Source organism: Aspergillus eucalypticola (assembly GCF_003184535.1).
Source record: "Aspergillus eucalypticola CBS 122712 chromosome Unknown BO83scaffold_12, whole genome shotgun sequence".
NCBI classification, from domain to species: domain Eukaryota; kingdom Fungi; phylum Ascomycota; class Eurotiomycetes; order Eurotiales; family Aspergillaceae; genus Aspergillus; species Aspergillus eucalypticola.
The window spans coordinates 513,335-528,385 of NW_020290286.1; the positions used below are offsets into that span (position 1 = coordinate 513,335).

Sequence of the window (15,051 nt, forward strand, 5' to 3'; positions counted from 1 at the left end):
TTTGTCCCTTGATGCCGAAAACGTTTGGGTCCATTTTAGTGGTAAATTGTCCGGATTTGCAAGTTTATCCAGAAAGCTCTAGAATAGTCATACATCACAGTAAACTGCTGTATATAAGCTTCTACTATCCCAGGCCCTCCCGTTACAAAGAGATGAGAATAAAATAGTGGGGAGCTGATTCGAGAAACAACTTTTCTGATATCCAAGAGCCCCTTAATCATTAGAAACCGCCAGCCACCTCCCAGAGCCTGACTGTCTTGTCACCAGAGGCGGAGGCCAGAACTCTACCATCTGGGGAGAATGCCACACTGTAAACCATACCAGAATGTCCTGTGAGTATACTGCGTAGTTTTCCAGTAGCTACCTCCCAGAGCCTGACTGTCTCGTCATGGGAGGCGGTAGCCAGAATTCTACCATCTGGAGAGAACGCCACACTGTAAACTACACCAGAATGTCCTGTGAGTGTACTGTGTAGTTTTCTAGTAGCAACCTCCCAGAGCCTGACTGTCTTGTCATCGGAGGCGGAGGCTAGAACTCTACTATCTGGGGAGAATGCCACACTGTAAACCTGACCAGAATGTCCAGTGAGTATACTGTGTAGTCCTCCAGTAGCCACCTCCCATAGCCTGACTGTTTTGTCATCAGAGGCGGAGGCCAGAACTCTACTATCCGGGGAGAATGCCATACTGTGAATATCACCAGAATGTCCTGTGAGTTTACTGCATGGTTCTCCAGTATCCACCTCCCAGAGCATGACTGTATTGTCATCGGAGGCGGAGGCTAGAACTCTACCATCTGGGGAGAATGCCACACTGTAATTCGAAGTAGGATATCTCATGAGTATACTGTGTAGTCCTCCAGTAGCCACCTTCCAGAGCCTGACTGTCTTGTCATCAGAGGCGGAGTATAGAACTCTACCATCTGTAGAGAACACCACATTCCAAACCCGATTATAATGACCTGTAAATGTACTGCGTAGTCCTCCAGTAGCCACATCCCAGAGCCTGACTGTCTTGTCATCAGAGGCGGAGGCCAGAACTCTACCATCTGGGGAGAACGCCACATTCCAAACCTGACCAGAATGTTCTGTGAGTGTCCTGCGAGTCACCAACTCGCCTTTTGCAGTACTGATTTCTGCACTCCGTACTGGGTCATAATTATTTACCAGGGCTGTTTTTTCGAAATCGTCAAACTTCCTCTCGATAGACAGTTCCTTCTTGGACAATTCAGTCCGCCATATTTGAATTGCCTCTAGCTGGATTTGCTCTTGTCTTATCTCAGCCAAACGTTCCTCAACAGACTCCAGCGTGTATGCCGTTCCTCTCTGCTTATTGAATCTTCCGATTTCGAGATAAAGCTTATTCTTTTCTTTTGCTGTCTTTTCCCGCTCATATTTTGCTGCCTGTAGTTCTAACTCGAATGTTGCATTCACAGTGATAGTAGGCAACGTTGTTGTCTCAGCAATCTTAACAACAAACATGCATATCCAGGCTGTAGTGTATTGATCTATGGTTACATAGATGCTCCGCGAGTTACCTCGAGCAACATTGTGACCAAAAGCTGTTGGTCTCATATTGCTAGAATACTGAACTAAATCCTTCAGTGGAGTAGTTTGAGATGATGTCATAATATGACATTGTGCTTTCCTCTGTGATCCCAATATCTGTAGCTCAAGTAGCACAATAAAGTCGGTAGATCCTTCATCTTCCGGGCGGAATCGTAGCCAGTATTGCTGTAAATTGCTTCCGGGACAATGATTGCTTGTAGCAATAAGAGACTCCTTTTCTCTCCAACAGTCTTGCGGTTCTACCTCAATCAGCTTTAAGCCAGGTTCAATAAGATTCTCGATCTCAAAACAGTTGCTATAACTGGATGCTGTAGTTGTCTTCTGATCCCGCTCTGTCTTGATGTAGATTTGCGAGATGGTGGTGACTTCAGATGCTGGGAATAATTGAGAGTAATGTCCTCCGGGTCGATTATATTCCCCAGATTGATCCTTAACAAGCGGGATTCCCACTACCTTGCTACCACTGTTATTTGACAGGAGGCCACAATTGAGTAGTCCGAATAGCTGGCCAGCTGGGTCTGTGTAGAGAGGAATTTCCGATCGGACACATCCGCCTTCAACAACAAATGTGGCACTAGACTTGATCTCGCGATTCTGTGATATGATATGGCTGCTATTGGCGAAATCGGCTGGAGAGGTTGCGAATAATCCCGCAGAAGTAATATCTTCAAAATGAACGGGGGCAGGAGTTTCTGATGGCAAGCCCCATGCAAAAATTGAAGCATCTCTGGTTCTTTTGATAAGCTCTTCTTGTAGACGAATGAATGCACGATCACCCTCGCCGTAAATCATTGGCATCATGATGCCGAAAATCCCAAGAAGACAATAAGCGATATCCTCCTTTCTCTTTGTTGTTCTTCCTGAAGCCCAGGACATGCGTTGTGCGATACTCGCATTTGTCAATGCCTCTCCTCGGAGAAACAAACGCGGTATGCCGGTTTCTTTCTGGATAAGTCGTAATATCTTCATATCTGTTTTGCTACCGAGGAGGGTCCACGTAGCATTGTAGAACTGAACGTTCCTTGGTGCTAGGAGTTCTTGTAGTGTCCAACCTCTTTTAAACCAACGGCTTCCAGAGAATTCAGAGACCATATGCGGATTAGCCTCAACAGACTCATCAGTGACATCAGAAAGATAGGCATAACAAATTCTAGCCTTCCTATACCACCGGAACATGGAGTTGATAGCTTCACTGAGTTCCACTGAGTTGCTTTTATCAATGCAACAGGTGTCAATCCACACATATTCGAGGTCATCCTTCGCTGCCTGTTCACAACATCCCTCGAATTTGATAGGCCAATGGTTAGCACTGGCACGCTCGGTACTCCTCTTGGTGATGTCACGAAAAGACACTTCGTCCTGATCACTTCCCCATGTATGCGATAGTATAGCATAAGGAGGTAATTGCTCCTCGGAGAACTCCTCTAATCTGTATGTCTGCACATTGATGAGACGCATTGTGATGTCTTGGGAAGTCGAGAAGTGGATCCACAGATGCAAACAGCCCACGGACAAGTAGGTGGGTAATAATGACAACCCAGTTTCCGGAAGATCTTTTGAGATGAATCAGAGTCACCAACTAAGGTCTGAATTGTCTTCTTAATTCACAGTGCTTTGAAATATCAATCTCCATGGAATTTGCGAGGTAGGATCATAAGTATAGGAAATACCTATGCTACGTGCGGGGTAGGGTATGGTTGATAGCCACTGTACACCTGTCATGTTTTGATTGAGCTGCAGTCAATGACAGATAGCGCGCACAGAACAGTGGTAGATGAGCAAACATTACAGTATATACCAACGGTACCTATAACGTTAAGATTGGTCCATATTGGTCAATTAAGAACACATCCTGAGAGCAGCGGGGCATGATTGATCTGGAAAGTCTCATTGAAGATAGACAAGATCGGTTTCTGTGCCGAGAGGAACACAGCTCCTTGCGTGTAACTCAGGCCAAGCGATGGGTAGTTTTTCTTTTTACTCGTGGTGCATGTATTGATGAGCTGGCGCGGCTGAAGGACAAGGATGTGCCAGCTTGCCTTTAGCCTGCCACAGCCAAATCCGTGGAAACCAGGGATTTCCGAGCTGTCCAATTCTGCGGCTGTCCGAATTTCACCCGTTATCTCTCTCTCACCAGGACAGCGGTGGATTGAGGTAGCTTCTAAGAAGGTGTACTGGTGAATCACAGCACAAGAAAAAGCTTTGGCTACCTCTCTGTCTATATGTTTTCATAATAACTCAGAAGGTTGTGCGGAGCCAAGTTCCTTCGAACTCTACTTCGGCCCGAGCCAGGCCCGCACATGTCTACCTACTCTCCGAGGAGGGGTGGGGCTGAAAAGTGATACCGTATTACGGAGGGCAGCGGTGAGTGTACTTAGCCATCAGAATCATTATTGCCTGATGGCCGCTATTAACCGCCGTATGCTACCGACAGCATCGTCCAAACAGGGCGAGCCACGATCGAGGTTCAGCAATGCTGATCGGGCACCGGAGTCAGTATCGAGCGGTGCTGCCAATCGCAATTTCGTTCCGCAAACACCATGTAGCAGGTTGCGCAAGGATATCACAGAGCTACATCCTACATCTTTCGAAGACGCCGACAAATTTGAGAGCCACACGCAACTTGAACAGGTTCAGTATCTGATAGAGAACATGTCGTCGAAGAGAACCTGAAATCATTTTTGCTGCTGTTGTAGTAAGTAAGCTGCAGGCCTTTGGCAATGTGAGAGAACACTTACTTCTATTGGATGGTTGCCAGGGCAGCTCGGCAAAGAGCAAACTCTCCCCTGATTTGTCAATACCAGCTAGTCTAATTATGTAAATGAATGGGGCTGTGAAATGTAGGTAGTTTTCGGCGAATTTGCCGCCTCCATCGGTACCTCACACAGTTACTTACTGTCGTGGCGGAGTCGTGCTAATTACTAAGTCAAAAACATGGTGCATGAATTGATACCTGCTTACTCACGTATCTATGTATTGTACAAGGTTTACAGCCACCCCCATTTGCAAGCGTCTGGTGCTCTATAAGTCCCCTACTAGTTTCTTGGTAATGGGGCTAGAAAACAATCATCATGTGTTTGAAGGTCAGTGGAATTTCGAGACCGACTGTAGCTGGCCACTGACTCGCTTCGCACTCTATTATAAATCTGTGCTCCATACTACGTATTGTCCATGGGAACCGCCCTGACCAACCAGACTAATTTCCGTCGATCGTCTGGGGTGCGGTTCGGACCACATGGTTACCCGGGCTATGATTCACTCCCGGAGAACCGGAGCATTCCAGGCCCGTCGAGGGATCTATGTAGAAGAATGTATGGAGCAGAGCCCAAGCTATAATGAGGGCTCCCATTTTTCTTCCTAGCTTGTGTGGACTTACCCGAAAGATAATCATGGCGAGACTGAACTAACCCACTACAACGTATAGAAAAAGGTACTTGTCTATTTATCAGTACCTTTTCAACAGCAAGCAGATCATATGACATCTGAAAGCCTTGCATTCTTATTCACCCATTCATTCGCGACAATCATAAGAGCACTTGATCCCAACCCCACCATTTCCTCATCATCAACAGCCCCACATACGGTGTAATTGGCTTGATATCCTCCACCGGACGCAGCAACCATACAGACGCCGATCCTACACCGCGACAACCACAGCCGTGGCGGCCACAATACTCCCAGCCCGGGGCGAATGCAAATTCCGCCAATGATGCGGCAGAAGGACACCCTGCCCAGGACCAAGAGGAGGCAGTCGAACTCGCTTGAGATGACGGTTGCGGCGCGCGGTGCGTTGTATAGAAGGGCGAGCTCGCCGAAGAAGTTTCTGGGATGAGCACACATGTATTTGATACCGATACTGGGGGGTAGTTGCTTGTTGAGTTGAGACGGGGGATGTAGTAGTCACAGGTGCCCTTTCCAGAGCTATAGAAGTTGTCACCTAAATCGCCTTGGCAGATGATCTGGTGGTGCAGATTAGTTGTGAGTCGCAAACCGTGTTTCTCGATACTATGCCTGGGGCTTTGTAGTTGGTTACCCATACACCAGCTCCCTTGCTCGGGACAGCCATTTCAACGAAGTCATTCAAAACTTGTGTATATTTTTCTTTCTCTAAAGCGAAAACAGAAAGACTTCTTTCACAACGCACACCAGACTATGGGCTTGTTCCTCGGTCTTGGGAAAGCTGGCGCATGGCAACCTCTGCTGGCCGAGCACGAAGGATTTCTCAGATACGGATTTATGTCGAGGTGAGATGTGTTGAGTCGGATAAGGCGAGGCAGGCATGCCATCTCCGGAAACTTGCAATGCGCTCGCTAGGGGATGGAGGAGAAATGGGTCTTTAAATTAGATAGCCACGGATACTCCTGGACATTCTTCCGGTGCTGATGTCGAAAAACTGTCAAGTTGGCTGCAATGCTTTGCTCCAATGCGGCAAGGCATAACTATGAGACTATGTGAGATTGTAATTAGCTTAGAATAAGGTCAGAATATATAGCTGAAAACTTGAGGTGGCAGTTGGCTGTTACGGGCTATATTGTATCAACGAACTTATCCAGATCTGGAATCAATAGCTAGTGTGGTTACTCACACGGATTTGCCTTAGAACTTATATCTTCATCGGCCGTGTGGATTGTGCAAGCTAGTACAATATGAGGCTAGAGATAGTGTGATTCTTGTAGTCCGAACTCATGCATTGGCCATGAATGCCTTAGACGAATACGATACAGTCCTTTCATTACACTAGAAACGTGATCGCCAAGTTCGACACAGTCCAACTACTAATCCAAATGTCAAAGACCCTGCAAGGTCCCGCCAAATCCACAGTAACAATATCCGCCAAATATCTTGTATTAATCTCGCCAAGTTGACGACAGCCACGTATTAGTAGAACCAATTTCATACATCGGCCCTATCCACATTCGCCAAAATCAGTGACCTTCCAGCAGCCACTCGCGGAAATCCCCAAAGTCATCCATATGATAACGGGACCATTTCAAATGATACAAAGCAAACCCCTCCACGAAAGAGTCCACCGAAACTCGAAGGTCCTCATCTCTCAAGCAGGCTGCACGTAATCTCCGAATACTATGAAGACACTTGTCAACCGTCATCTCCAACGCTTCAGTAGCGGAGCAGCCCTCGACTTCAGATACAAGCATCACATTAGTATCTTGCTCGTCGCCGATAATCGACTCCTTATAGAAGGAAACGATGTCATTGAGCTGTGGCACAATCGCCGCCAGATCAGGAATTAAGGTAATGTAAGACGCGATGTCGAGACCACCTTTGGGGAAATTGGCGAATGCATAGGCCTCTCCGATTCCGCTCTTTTGCCGCAGGAACTCGGGAAACATGCTGGTATTGCGATCAACCTTGAGACGTCCCTTCTGCTCCACTTCGAGAACGTTCACACTGATGTAATCCATTGAGGACTTGAGGATCATGTCACCAACAAAGGGGTCGTAGCGGGCGCAGAGGTCCTCCAGGGCTGAGAATAGGCCACGAATGTAGGCCCACTGTGGCTGGTGGATTCCCAAGAGGTATGCGCGGTAATACTTGAGATTCTCTCTGAATTCGGCTCCCTCACAGAGATCATCAATTGAGAAGATGTATGACGTCCACACTCCGATGGACAATTGGGTGTCACGATCTAGGTGTGGGTAGAAGCATCGTGCCATAAAGGCCGCTCCTTTAGAATACTTGTAGACGACCTCTGAGGGCAGTCCACAACGGCTGAAGTGGAGGAAAACTTCTCCGTCGAAGGCATCATCGGCTGGGACGTCGGGTATAGTGACGAAGACTTCTCGAAGGAAGGCGGATACCAGGGTAAAAAATAGTCTGACTGGATCACTGGTGGCAGGGTCTGTAGAATCCTGGTTAACAGAGAAGGGTTGACCCATTGCTAGGGCGTACTGAAGTGGACTTTCTGAAGGGATTTGTGTGAAGATGACGGTTATGATGCTGAAATGGTTCATGGGCTACAGGTCATTATTTATGGACAACCAAGCTACTTGATTCAGCGGTCATGATTCACATTTAGTGCCATTTAGTGAATGCTATCCATGTTAGCAGATAAGACCGACAAACACATTTCTTGTACACAAATCTAGTAATGGACACAAATACGGAAAGAGAAGGAACATGTGGGCACGGTGGCTTGAGCACACCGGCTTCGGCACCCTAATGTGAACGGTGTGAGACAGCGGAAGATCGGTTCACACTATACCCTAACTTGCATGTCACATCTCACGTTGCGTTAGTCTTTAAGGATGTTGGCCAATGCTATAATACGCACTGGTCATTGGTTCCTGTTAGTTGGATCTGCGTACATGTGCCACATGTGTGACCTGGAATCGTAAGTAACTCAAAGAAGCACAGGGATGATCCCGGAACATCAGATCAACGGAAGTTTATTTTCATGGCATCCCAACTTCGAGCTCATCTCATGCCCTACGAAGCCCAGTACAACAAAGAACTCCCTTTGTAAGCATCTCCGTAATCGGCGTCTACATATAGCCAATCTCAGCATGTTTTGTTCGAACGGTGCTGAAGTGTACATCGAAGGATGGCCAACGCATACAAATATGCAATGCCAAGCACATGTCACAGGTATGATGTCCCCTAAACATATCTGAGTGATTACCATTGCATATGCTTAGATTTTAAAGTTCCATTAGGCATATGACAAGTAAACAATGTGGGGAAGTTGGTCTGAGTGCTTGTTCTATCTTTCTATGGAAGTTATGCCCGACGCGAACTATCACAAAAGGATCATAGGCCATCGTGATCATTCACCTCTGGAATGCAGTGTGCTCATTACGAAGTCAAGCTCTTCACTTGCCTCTGTGTACTTTATTTGTCATTTTTGCCGTTTTTGGACTTACTTCACCCTGTTTTCACTTTTTTTTCAAATCTTCCTTGCTCCTGCTACATACGGTAGACCGAGTTAGATTTGCTTCTCGCCACATGACAGCGAGTGACTGCTTTCTCAATTCCTGTTTGTTCCACTTCGAAGCGGTGAATCGTACTTATATATTTGTGAACCCGCTCCTTCCACTGCAAAGTTACCCTTCTCTTCAAACATACTCTCACCTCTGAACCTCTCAACTTCTCAACCTCAGTAACCTCAATACTTCTCAGCTACTACCGAGCAAGATGACCTTAAACATGGATGAACTATCTCTTCCATTCATTCTCAAAGCCTTTGCGTGGGCCTTTGTTCCCGTGAGCACTCTCATTTTTCCAGTGACTTCGTGTTCATCCACTAACAAGAACAACAGTACTCCATAATATGCGTCATCTACAACATATTCTTTCACCCCCTCAAGCACTATCCTGGTCCTCGTCTCATGGCTTCCAGTCGTCTTCCCATTTTCTTCTTGGTCTTGATTGGCAAATCAGTTAATACCTTGGAAAAGCTGCACGCAAAGTACGGCCCAGTGGTGCGCGTGGCTCCGGATGAGCTCAGCTTCACCGCCGCAAGCGCCTGGAAAGACATCTACTCGAGTAGCGCAGCTTGGCCCCTCGCTATACCCCGCAATATGGTATTCTTCAGGGCTATGGCAGGGGAATACGGTTTTCATTCTTTGGTCACCGCCAACAACCAAGATCATGCCAGACTGCGACGTTTGTATTCCCGCGCCTTCTCAAAGCAAGCACTGGCTGCTCAGGAGCCTCTGATTATCCAGCATATTGACAAGTTAATCAAGAAGCTTCATGCTGAGATTGATCAGACAGCCAAACCTGTCGACATCAATTTGTATTTGAACCTGGCCCTCTTCGACATGATCAATGACCTTCAATTCGGGGAACCACTTCACTTATTGGATGATACAACCCACCGGGCCTTTGCGCGCGCCTCGCTGATCATAGTACCCAGTGCTGCCGTAATCCAAGCACTGGCAGACTTCCCTCTGGCCAGGATCATACTCAAGCCAATTCTTCGCGAGGTATTCAGAATGCGACGACTCTATTTTTCTACAACGGACCAGAGGCTCGAGAAACGATTGGCATCGAACTCATATCGCGCAGATATCGTGCAGTTCCTCACAGACGCCAAGTCAGATAACATATCTCTTGAAGAAATACAGGCCAATGCACCACTCATGAATATCGCAGGATCCGGGACATCTGCGGTGGCTTTGAGCGGCCTGATCGCCCATCTTCTCCTTGCCCCACACATTCTCAAGGACTTGCAAAATGAGGTTCGTTCAAAGTTCAAGACCAGTTCCGACATTATTATGAAGAATATGGTCGACATGCCCCTTCTTGATGCCTGCATTAAGGAAGTCCTTCGTGTGTTTCCAGCTGTTCCTGTCACTCCTGGGCGCTTGGTGCCGTCTCCCGGGGTCACTATAGCTGGTAAATGGGTTGCTGGTGGAACTCGCGTCTATGTTACTCCTCTTGCAGCTTTTCATTCCACGGATAACTTTCATGATCCGGAGACTTTCGCTCCTCAGCGATGGTACAATACTAAGGAGGAGAACAGTTTCGCATCTAAAGATGTTAAGGATGCGTATAAGCCGTTTTCTGTCGGTCCTTATAATTGCATTGGTCAATAGTAAGTCCTACACCCACTTCGCCCTTCCTGTTGCTTCTAAGATGTATCTTTTTTTCTGATCTCTACATGTTTTTATTTTCTTCCCCTATCCGAGAAGTCAAGAAAAGCACTGACCTTTTATTAGCATGGCACACTACATCGTGTCCCTGTTCATATGCAACTTGCTTCTGCACTTTGATTTGGAGATTGCTACAGATCCCAAGACTTGGCTTTCGAACCAGAGGGCCTGGATTGTGTGGCACAATCCACCTTTGAATATCAATCTGAAGCCGATCAAAGCATAGTGTTGCTACAAGTCTGGAAACTAGTGAAAGGTTTAGTAGTGGAACTGGAAAAGCGACCAGCTGGATGAGGAAGATCTGTGAAGGTTTGTTCTTCGGAATAAGCTCACGCACGTGAAATATCTAGTGCTGATACTGATTGAACTTTAATACTTAATTATCTTCATTTTAATTAACTCCATATGTAACAAACCAAGCAAATAATCCCGTTAACGCAAATACCTCCAAAAGATCTGTCTTTAATGCTGAAACCTTAGGGAGTGTAAGACACGAATAGCTGATTCCGCGCCAGAATGAGGTGTTCATCAAGACTGGTCTGATGTTAGATCATCTTTCTACATGAACAAGAGCAATCAGGATCATCAATCTTAAGCAGGGGCCTATTAAGCTAACCCGTCTTCCCTTCTACGGCCCGTTTCGGCAGCCGGCAGCGGGGCATCTCATGATATAGAATGTTCGTTGGGTATAAACAAGACTGTCGTAATGATCTTTACGTTCATCGACTTTCCTCTGGTTGTACATATTGACATATGATTCTTGAATATACACATATACTATGTGTACATTTCATCTATATATATTTCTTTCTACTTACAACTAGATTTTCTCAGAAGTATTCCACACTTCACATAATAGAACCAATACAATATTCAAGACGGATTCCACACAGTTTAATTACCCCAAATCCAGCCTTGTCGATGTTCGGCTGTACATCTATGTTTTGCTCGGGGCTGACATCCTGGTAACAATTTCCGATGTGTTCCACCAAGCTCTGCGGCTGAGGCAGGGGCTCAGACGAAGATCGGCATCCAACTCAGAGTACTAAACCCCAATAAGCTAGTGCGGCGATGACCATTGCTGTATTAGGAATAGACCCCCCGCAATTCACACCCGAACATCTCGATTGCCTGTTTGGGTTTGGTTCATCGCTGAGAGGATAGTTGTCGCAAGGCTATGTTCGGGCAGGATTGAGTCAGGGTCATCACATTGTTACTGATAGGGGTTTAAGATCACTTATCTATGGTAAATTAAAAGGTGGAATTTTTGTTATTGATGATCGTGATGCGATGTAGTATGTAGTTATGATAATCATAATGTTCGAAATAGAGGATTCTATTCTAGATATTTAGGGTAAATACCAAAGTAGTACTGTACATACTCAATTATTACTCTGTACATCGTACCAAGACAATCATGGATGTGTTCCACCAAAGCTTGCCTGAGATCCATCCTATCATATACTTAAGGCAGACTTGACCCGCCCCCAAATCCACCCGTAATAGGTGGAACACCAGGGATACTTCTTATGGTTAAGATGTGACAGCGGAGTAAGGCGCAGCAAAGAAAAGCTTTTGCCAAACGAGGTGACCAATCAACTGTTGATATTCAGTGGTTCTAGTGCTGACGCGGCCCTTGTTTTATGGGGTTGGGCGGGTGAGGTCCCTAGCACGTATACATTTGGGGGCCATTTTCTTATCACCGAGGGGAGGTGGGGGGGAGAGGGATGGTGGGCAAGGGTCTGTATAAATATGTCCTTTCTAGCTGTCTGGTTTGAATGCTTGGCCAGAGATCTTTTGATTCATCTTTCTTAACTGACTGCAAAATAATACGTCTCTAATTGTACTTGTCTTTTTTTGTTCGTCATGGGTTACTTTATCCGTCAAGCCAGTGCCGGGATCGGCCTCGTCTCGGAAACTGTTAAAGCCCAAAAAGCGAAGCATCATGAAAAGAAGCAGAAAGAGAAACAGCAACATGCGGAAGGGGAATCTTTGTCCCCTGTTGAAGAGACTGAAAGTTTGGCACCTTTGTACCATACGGAGGATGGGGGACATACTCGTCCTTCGATGCAAAATGGTCGTCCGTCCTTGCAAAACGGCCGTCCTTCTATGCAGAACAGTCCTCCTCCTCCCATGGAGAATAACTATCCACCATCCCATAACACATATCCTCCTGCACAGAATGACCGACCTCCCATGCAAAACAACTATCCGTCTCCCATGAATAACGGCTATCCTCCGCCTATGGGGAACAACTATCCCCCAGCACAAAACGGTCATCCTCCTATGCATAACAACTACCCTCCTCCCATGGAGAACAACTACTCTCCAAACTACAATACTTACCCTCCTGCTCAGAATGGTCTACATCCCATGTACAACGGTCAACCTCCCATGGAGAACAATTACCCTCCAATGCAAAATGGCCAACCCCCCCTCCAAAACAACTACCCTCCCATGGAGAACAGCCATCCGCCGACCTACACTGCCTACCACCCTTGGGAACATGGTCAACCACCCACGCAGAACACCTATCCTACAGAGAGCAGCTACCCTCCAACACACAACGAGTACCCTTCCCCCCAAACATCTAGAGAAGTGAGCGACTCGCCCAATTCCACCGAGACACCTCTCACTCCCAAAGACGAAAAGTCCACAACCAAAGTCCACGAATACGATCAAGACTCCGTATACTCACGAGAATACGACGAAGTCGACAAAGACATCGAGCGCCAATGGGAATTGGATGAAGCACAAGACCACCTCCGTGGGGTAACTTACCCAACCACACCCCCACCCGATCAAGACGACGCCGACTATAGCATGAAGCTAGCGGAATCCTTTGTCCGGGAGTATCCAGTCCCTCTCAACTGGAGCTACTACGACACAAGTGTCGAGTTCGGCCCTCCGAAGCTTGATTATCCAGTTGTTCTGCCTCAGCGTCGGCCGAAGGACCGGCAGCGAGGATTTGTGCGTGCCTATGCACCCGAACTTGAGAAGTTCGGTATCGATCAGAAGATGTTTCTTGATTATGTCGACAAGGCTAATAAATCCTGTGTCGGGTCGCAGTGGTTTCAGGTTATAAACCTGGCTAACAATGTGGGAGGATACTTTGTTAGTCCTACGGTTGGGTTTGTCATGGGTATTGTGGCTGATGCGGTTGTGAGGATTGGTATGGCTGTTGATGGGAGACGGAGGTTGGTTTGCATTTCCCTGAACTTTCTTTCTCTCATACACACGCACGTGCTAATAGATGAATGAATGTAGATCCGGAAACTTCTTCGACAAAGTCAACAAGGACTTCTTCATGCCGCGCGGCCTCTTCTGCCTGCTCATGACCTACGCCCCAGAATCAAAAGAAGCCATCCTCGACCTCGACATGAACAACACCATCACCTCCGCCCGAACCCCAGAGAAAGGATTCCACCGAATCAAACAAAAATACCAAACAGCCAACGCAACAGCAAACTCTACCTTCGACCAATTCTCCCCTCTTATCTTCCCCGACTTGCACAATCCGGATGTCGACGAGGCAACGAAGAAAAAGTACGAAGTCTTGCTGGGGAAAGTGCATCGCGCGATGGAAGGGGTTGAGGAATACTACGATAAGAGAGATCAAGCTAAATTCGTGAGTGAATCATCATCCATCTTGATCACCAGGGGCAACAGCCCAGCTAATATAATATGATGTATCTAGATCGCCAAAAACCCCGAAAGCAACCTCGCCATGGGCCGCAAGCCCGAATTCACCTCTCGGTACGCAGACCCTACCAATAAAGCCGCCAGCGGATCTCTACTCGCCATGGCCACGGGAGGGAAATTCACCGATGATACGATCCTCGGCTGGATGGGTATCGAGGGGCGATCTGCTCGGGGAGCGAAACCGTCCTTCTTCGGTGGTCTTGCTGATGCTGCGCTGAAGAAGGCAAGGGGGGGAGATAAAGAGGCTGAGAAGGCTCGCGCAGAGGGAAAGCCTGTTCCTCATCAGAGTACGAAGGGGTTTGTGGGCGGTGGGTTGAATAAGTTGTTGAAGAGGGTATGTTCATGAGTATTTTTTTTCTTTGATTGAGTTGGGGCTGATTGCTAACATCTGGTTCTAGAAAGTTATTTATATGATGATTGTCAATATGCCGAGTGAGGAGGAGATGAGGAGGGCGAGGGAGATTATTGATTAGATTAGATTTATTGATATCCGGATTGGGTTTTTTGGCGTCGGGGATAGATACTACTTTACTATGATTCATATCATCAAGGAATACAACAACCGTACCTTGATAGTAACAGAAATTTGTCCCTGCAGAGATTCTGAACAGTTCACATTCACCAGTAGATACTGATATCGGTATTAACTCTATAATATTGTCTAGTTCTGGAGTAACAGTCGTACGATTGATATATCCATGGAGCAAATAATGCAGTCTCGTGAGTTTAATATTCTCTGCTGAAGGCTCTCTTATGTCGGTGGTTGACATGAGACTTCTTCTTCTTCTTTTTCCATAAGGGGGTTAAATATGAGGAAATGATGATGTTTTGATGGATTTGAGATCAAGATGTATATTATACTATTGGTACTATAATCAGGTCGTGTTATTCCATGATACTGTGCAAGCACAATAGGTGATTTGTAGAAGGGACTGGGGATACATTACATCAACGCTCTGCATGTGTGTTATGGAAGTCGATGCAAATGGTAGAGAGAGAGAGAGAGAGAGAGAGAGAGAGAGAGAGAAGTAGGAACACTTCTGGAGTATACAATCTACAATGCATCACACAGAGACCACCAATGGATAAGTCAATATCAATCAATTGTATACGCACACTGCCATGCAAAAATGTCTCGTCACATCACACAGCACAACACAACACCAG

General features: G+C 46.6%; 6 protein-coding genes across 6 annotated transcripts; 2 read left to right on the forward strand and 4 right to left on the reverse strand.

The window, feature by feature from the left end:
• Positions 1-226: 226 nt before the first annotated feature.
• BO83DRAFT_294885 (WD40 repeat domain-containing protein) lies at positions 227-1,102 on the reverse strand (the record flags this gene model as incomplete). Its single annotated transcript, XM_025527112.1, has 1 exon — positions 227-1,102. A coding segment is annotated over one exon (876 nt), but the record flags the coding sequence as incomplete, so codon positions are not given.
• Positions 1,103-3,025, reverse strand: BO83DRAFT_296729 (HET-domain-containing protein; the record flags this gene model as incomplete). Its single annotated transcript, XM_025527116.1, has 1 exon — positions 1,103-3,025. A coding segment is annotated over one exon (1,923 nt), but the record flags the coding sequence as incomplete, so codon positions are not given.
• Positions 3,026-4,138: 1,113 nt separating this feature from the next.
• On the reverse strand, positions 4,139-5,633 carry BO83DRAFT_388779 (uncharacterized protein; the record flags this gene model as incomplete). The annotated part of the gene is made up of 6 exons (XM_025532768.1): positions 4,139-4,251; positions 4,306-4,398; positions 4,464-4,481; positions 4,944-4,978; positions 5,150-5,526; positions 5,559-5,633. 6 exons carry the CDS (start codon positions 5,631-5,633, stop codon positions 4,139-4,141), a joined length of 711 nt encoding a protein of 236 aa, XP_025388220.1.
• Positions 5,634-6,492: 859 nt separating this feature from the next.
• Positions 6,493-7,464, reverse strand: BO83DRAFT_312983 (terpenoid synthase; the record flags this gene model as incomplete). The annotated part of the gene is made up of 1 exon (XM_025527541.1): positions 6,493-7,464. The coding sequence occupies one exon, from the start codon at positions 7,462-7,464 to the stop codon at positions 6,493-6,495; it is 972 nt and encodes a 323-aa protein (XP_025388221.1).
• A 1,255-nt stretch (positions 7,465-8,719) lies between these two features.
• BO83DRAFT_388781 (cytochrome P450) lies at positions 8,720-10,408 on the forward strand (the record flags this gene model as incomplete). Its single annotated transcript, XM_025532769.1, has 3 exons — positions 8,720-8,788; positions 8,845-10,124; positions 10,249-10,408. 3 exons carry the CDS (start codon positions 8,720-8,722, stop codon positions 10,406-10,408), a joined length of 1,509 nt encoding a protein of 502 aa, XP_025388222.1.
• A 1,640-nt stretch (positions 10,409-12,048) lies between these two features.
• Positions 12,049-14,357, forward strand: BO83DRAFT_360949 (uncharacterized protein; the record flags this gene model as incomplete). The annotated part of the gene is made up of 4 exons (XM_025529433.1): positions 12,049-13,379; positions 13,450-13,810; positions 13,880-14,218; positions 14,283-14,357. 4 exons carry the CDS (start codon positions 12,049-12,051, stop codon positions 14,355-14,357), a joined length of 2,106 nt encoding a protein of 701 aa, XP_025388223.1.
• Between the last annotated feature and the right edge of the window lie 694 nt (positions 14,358-15,051).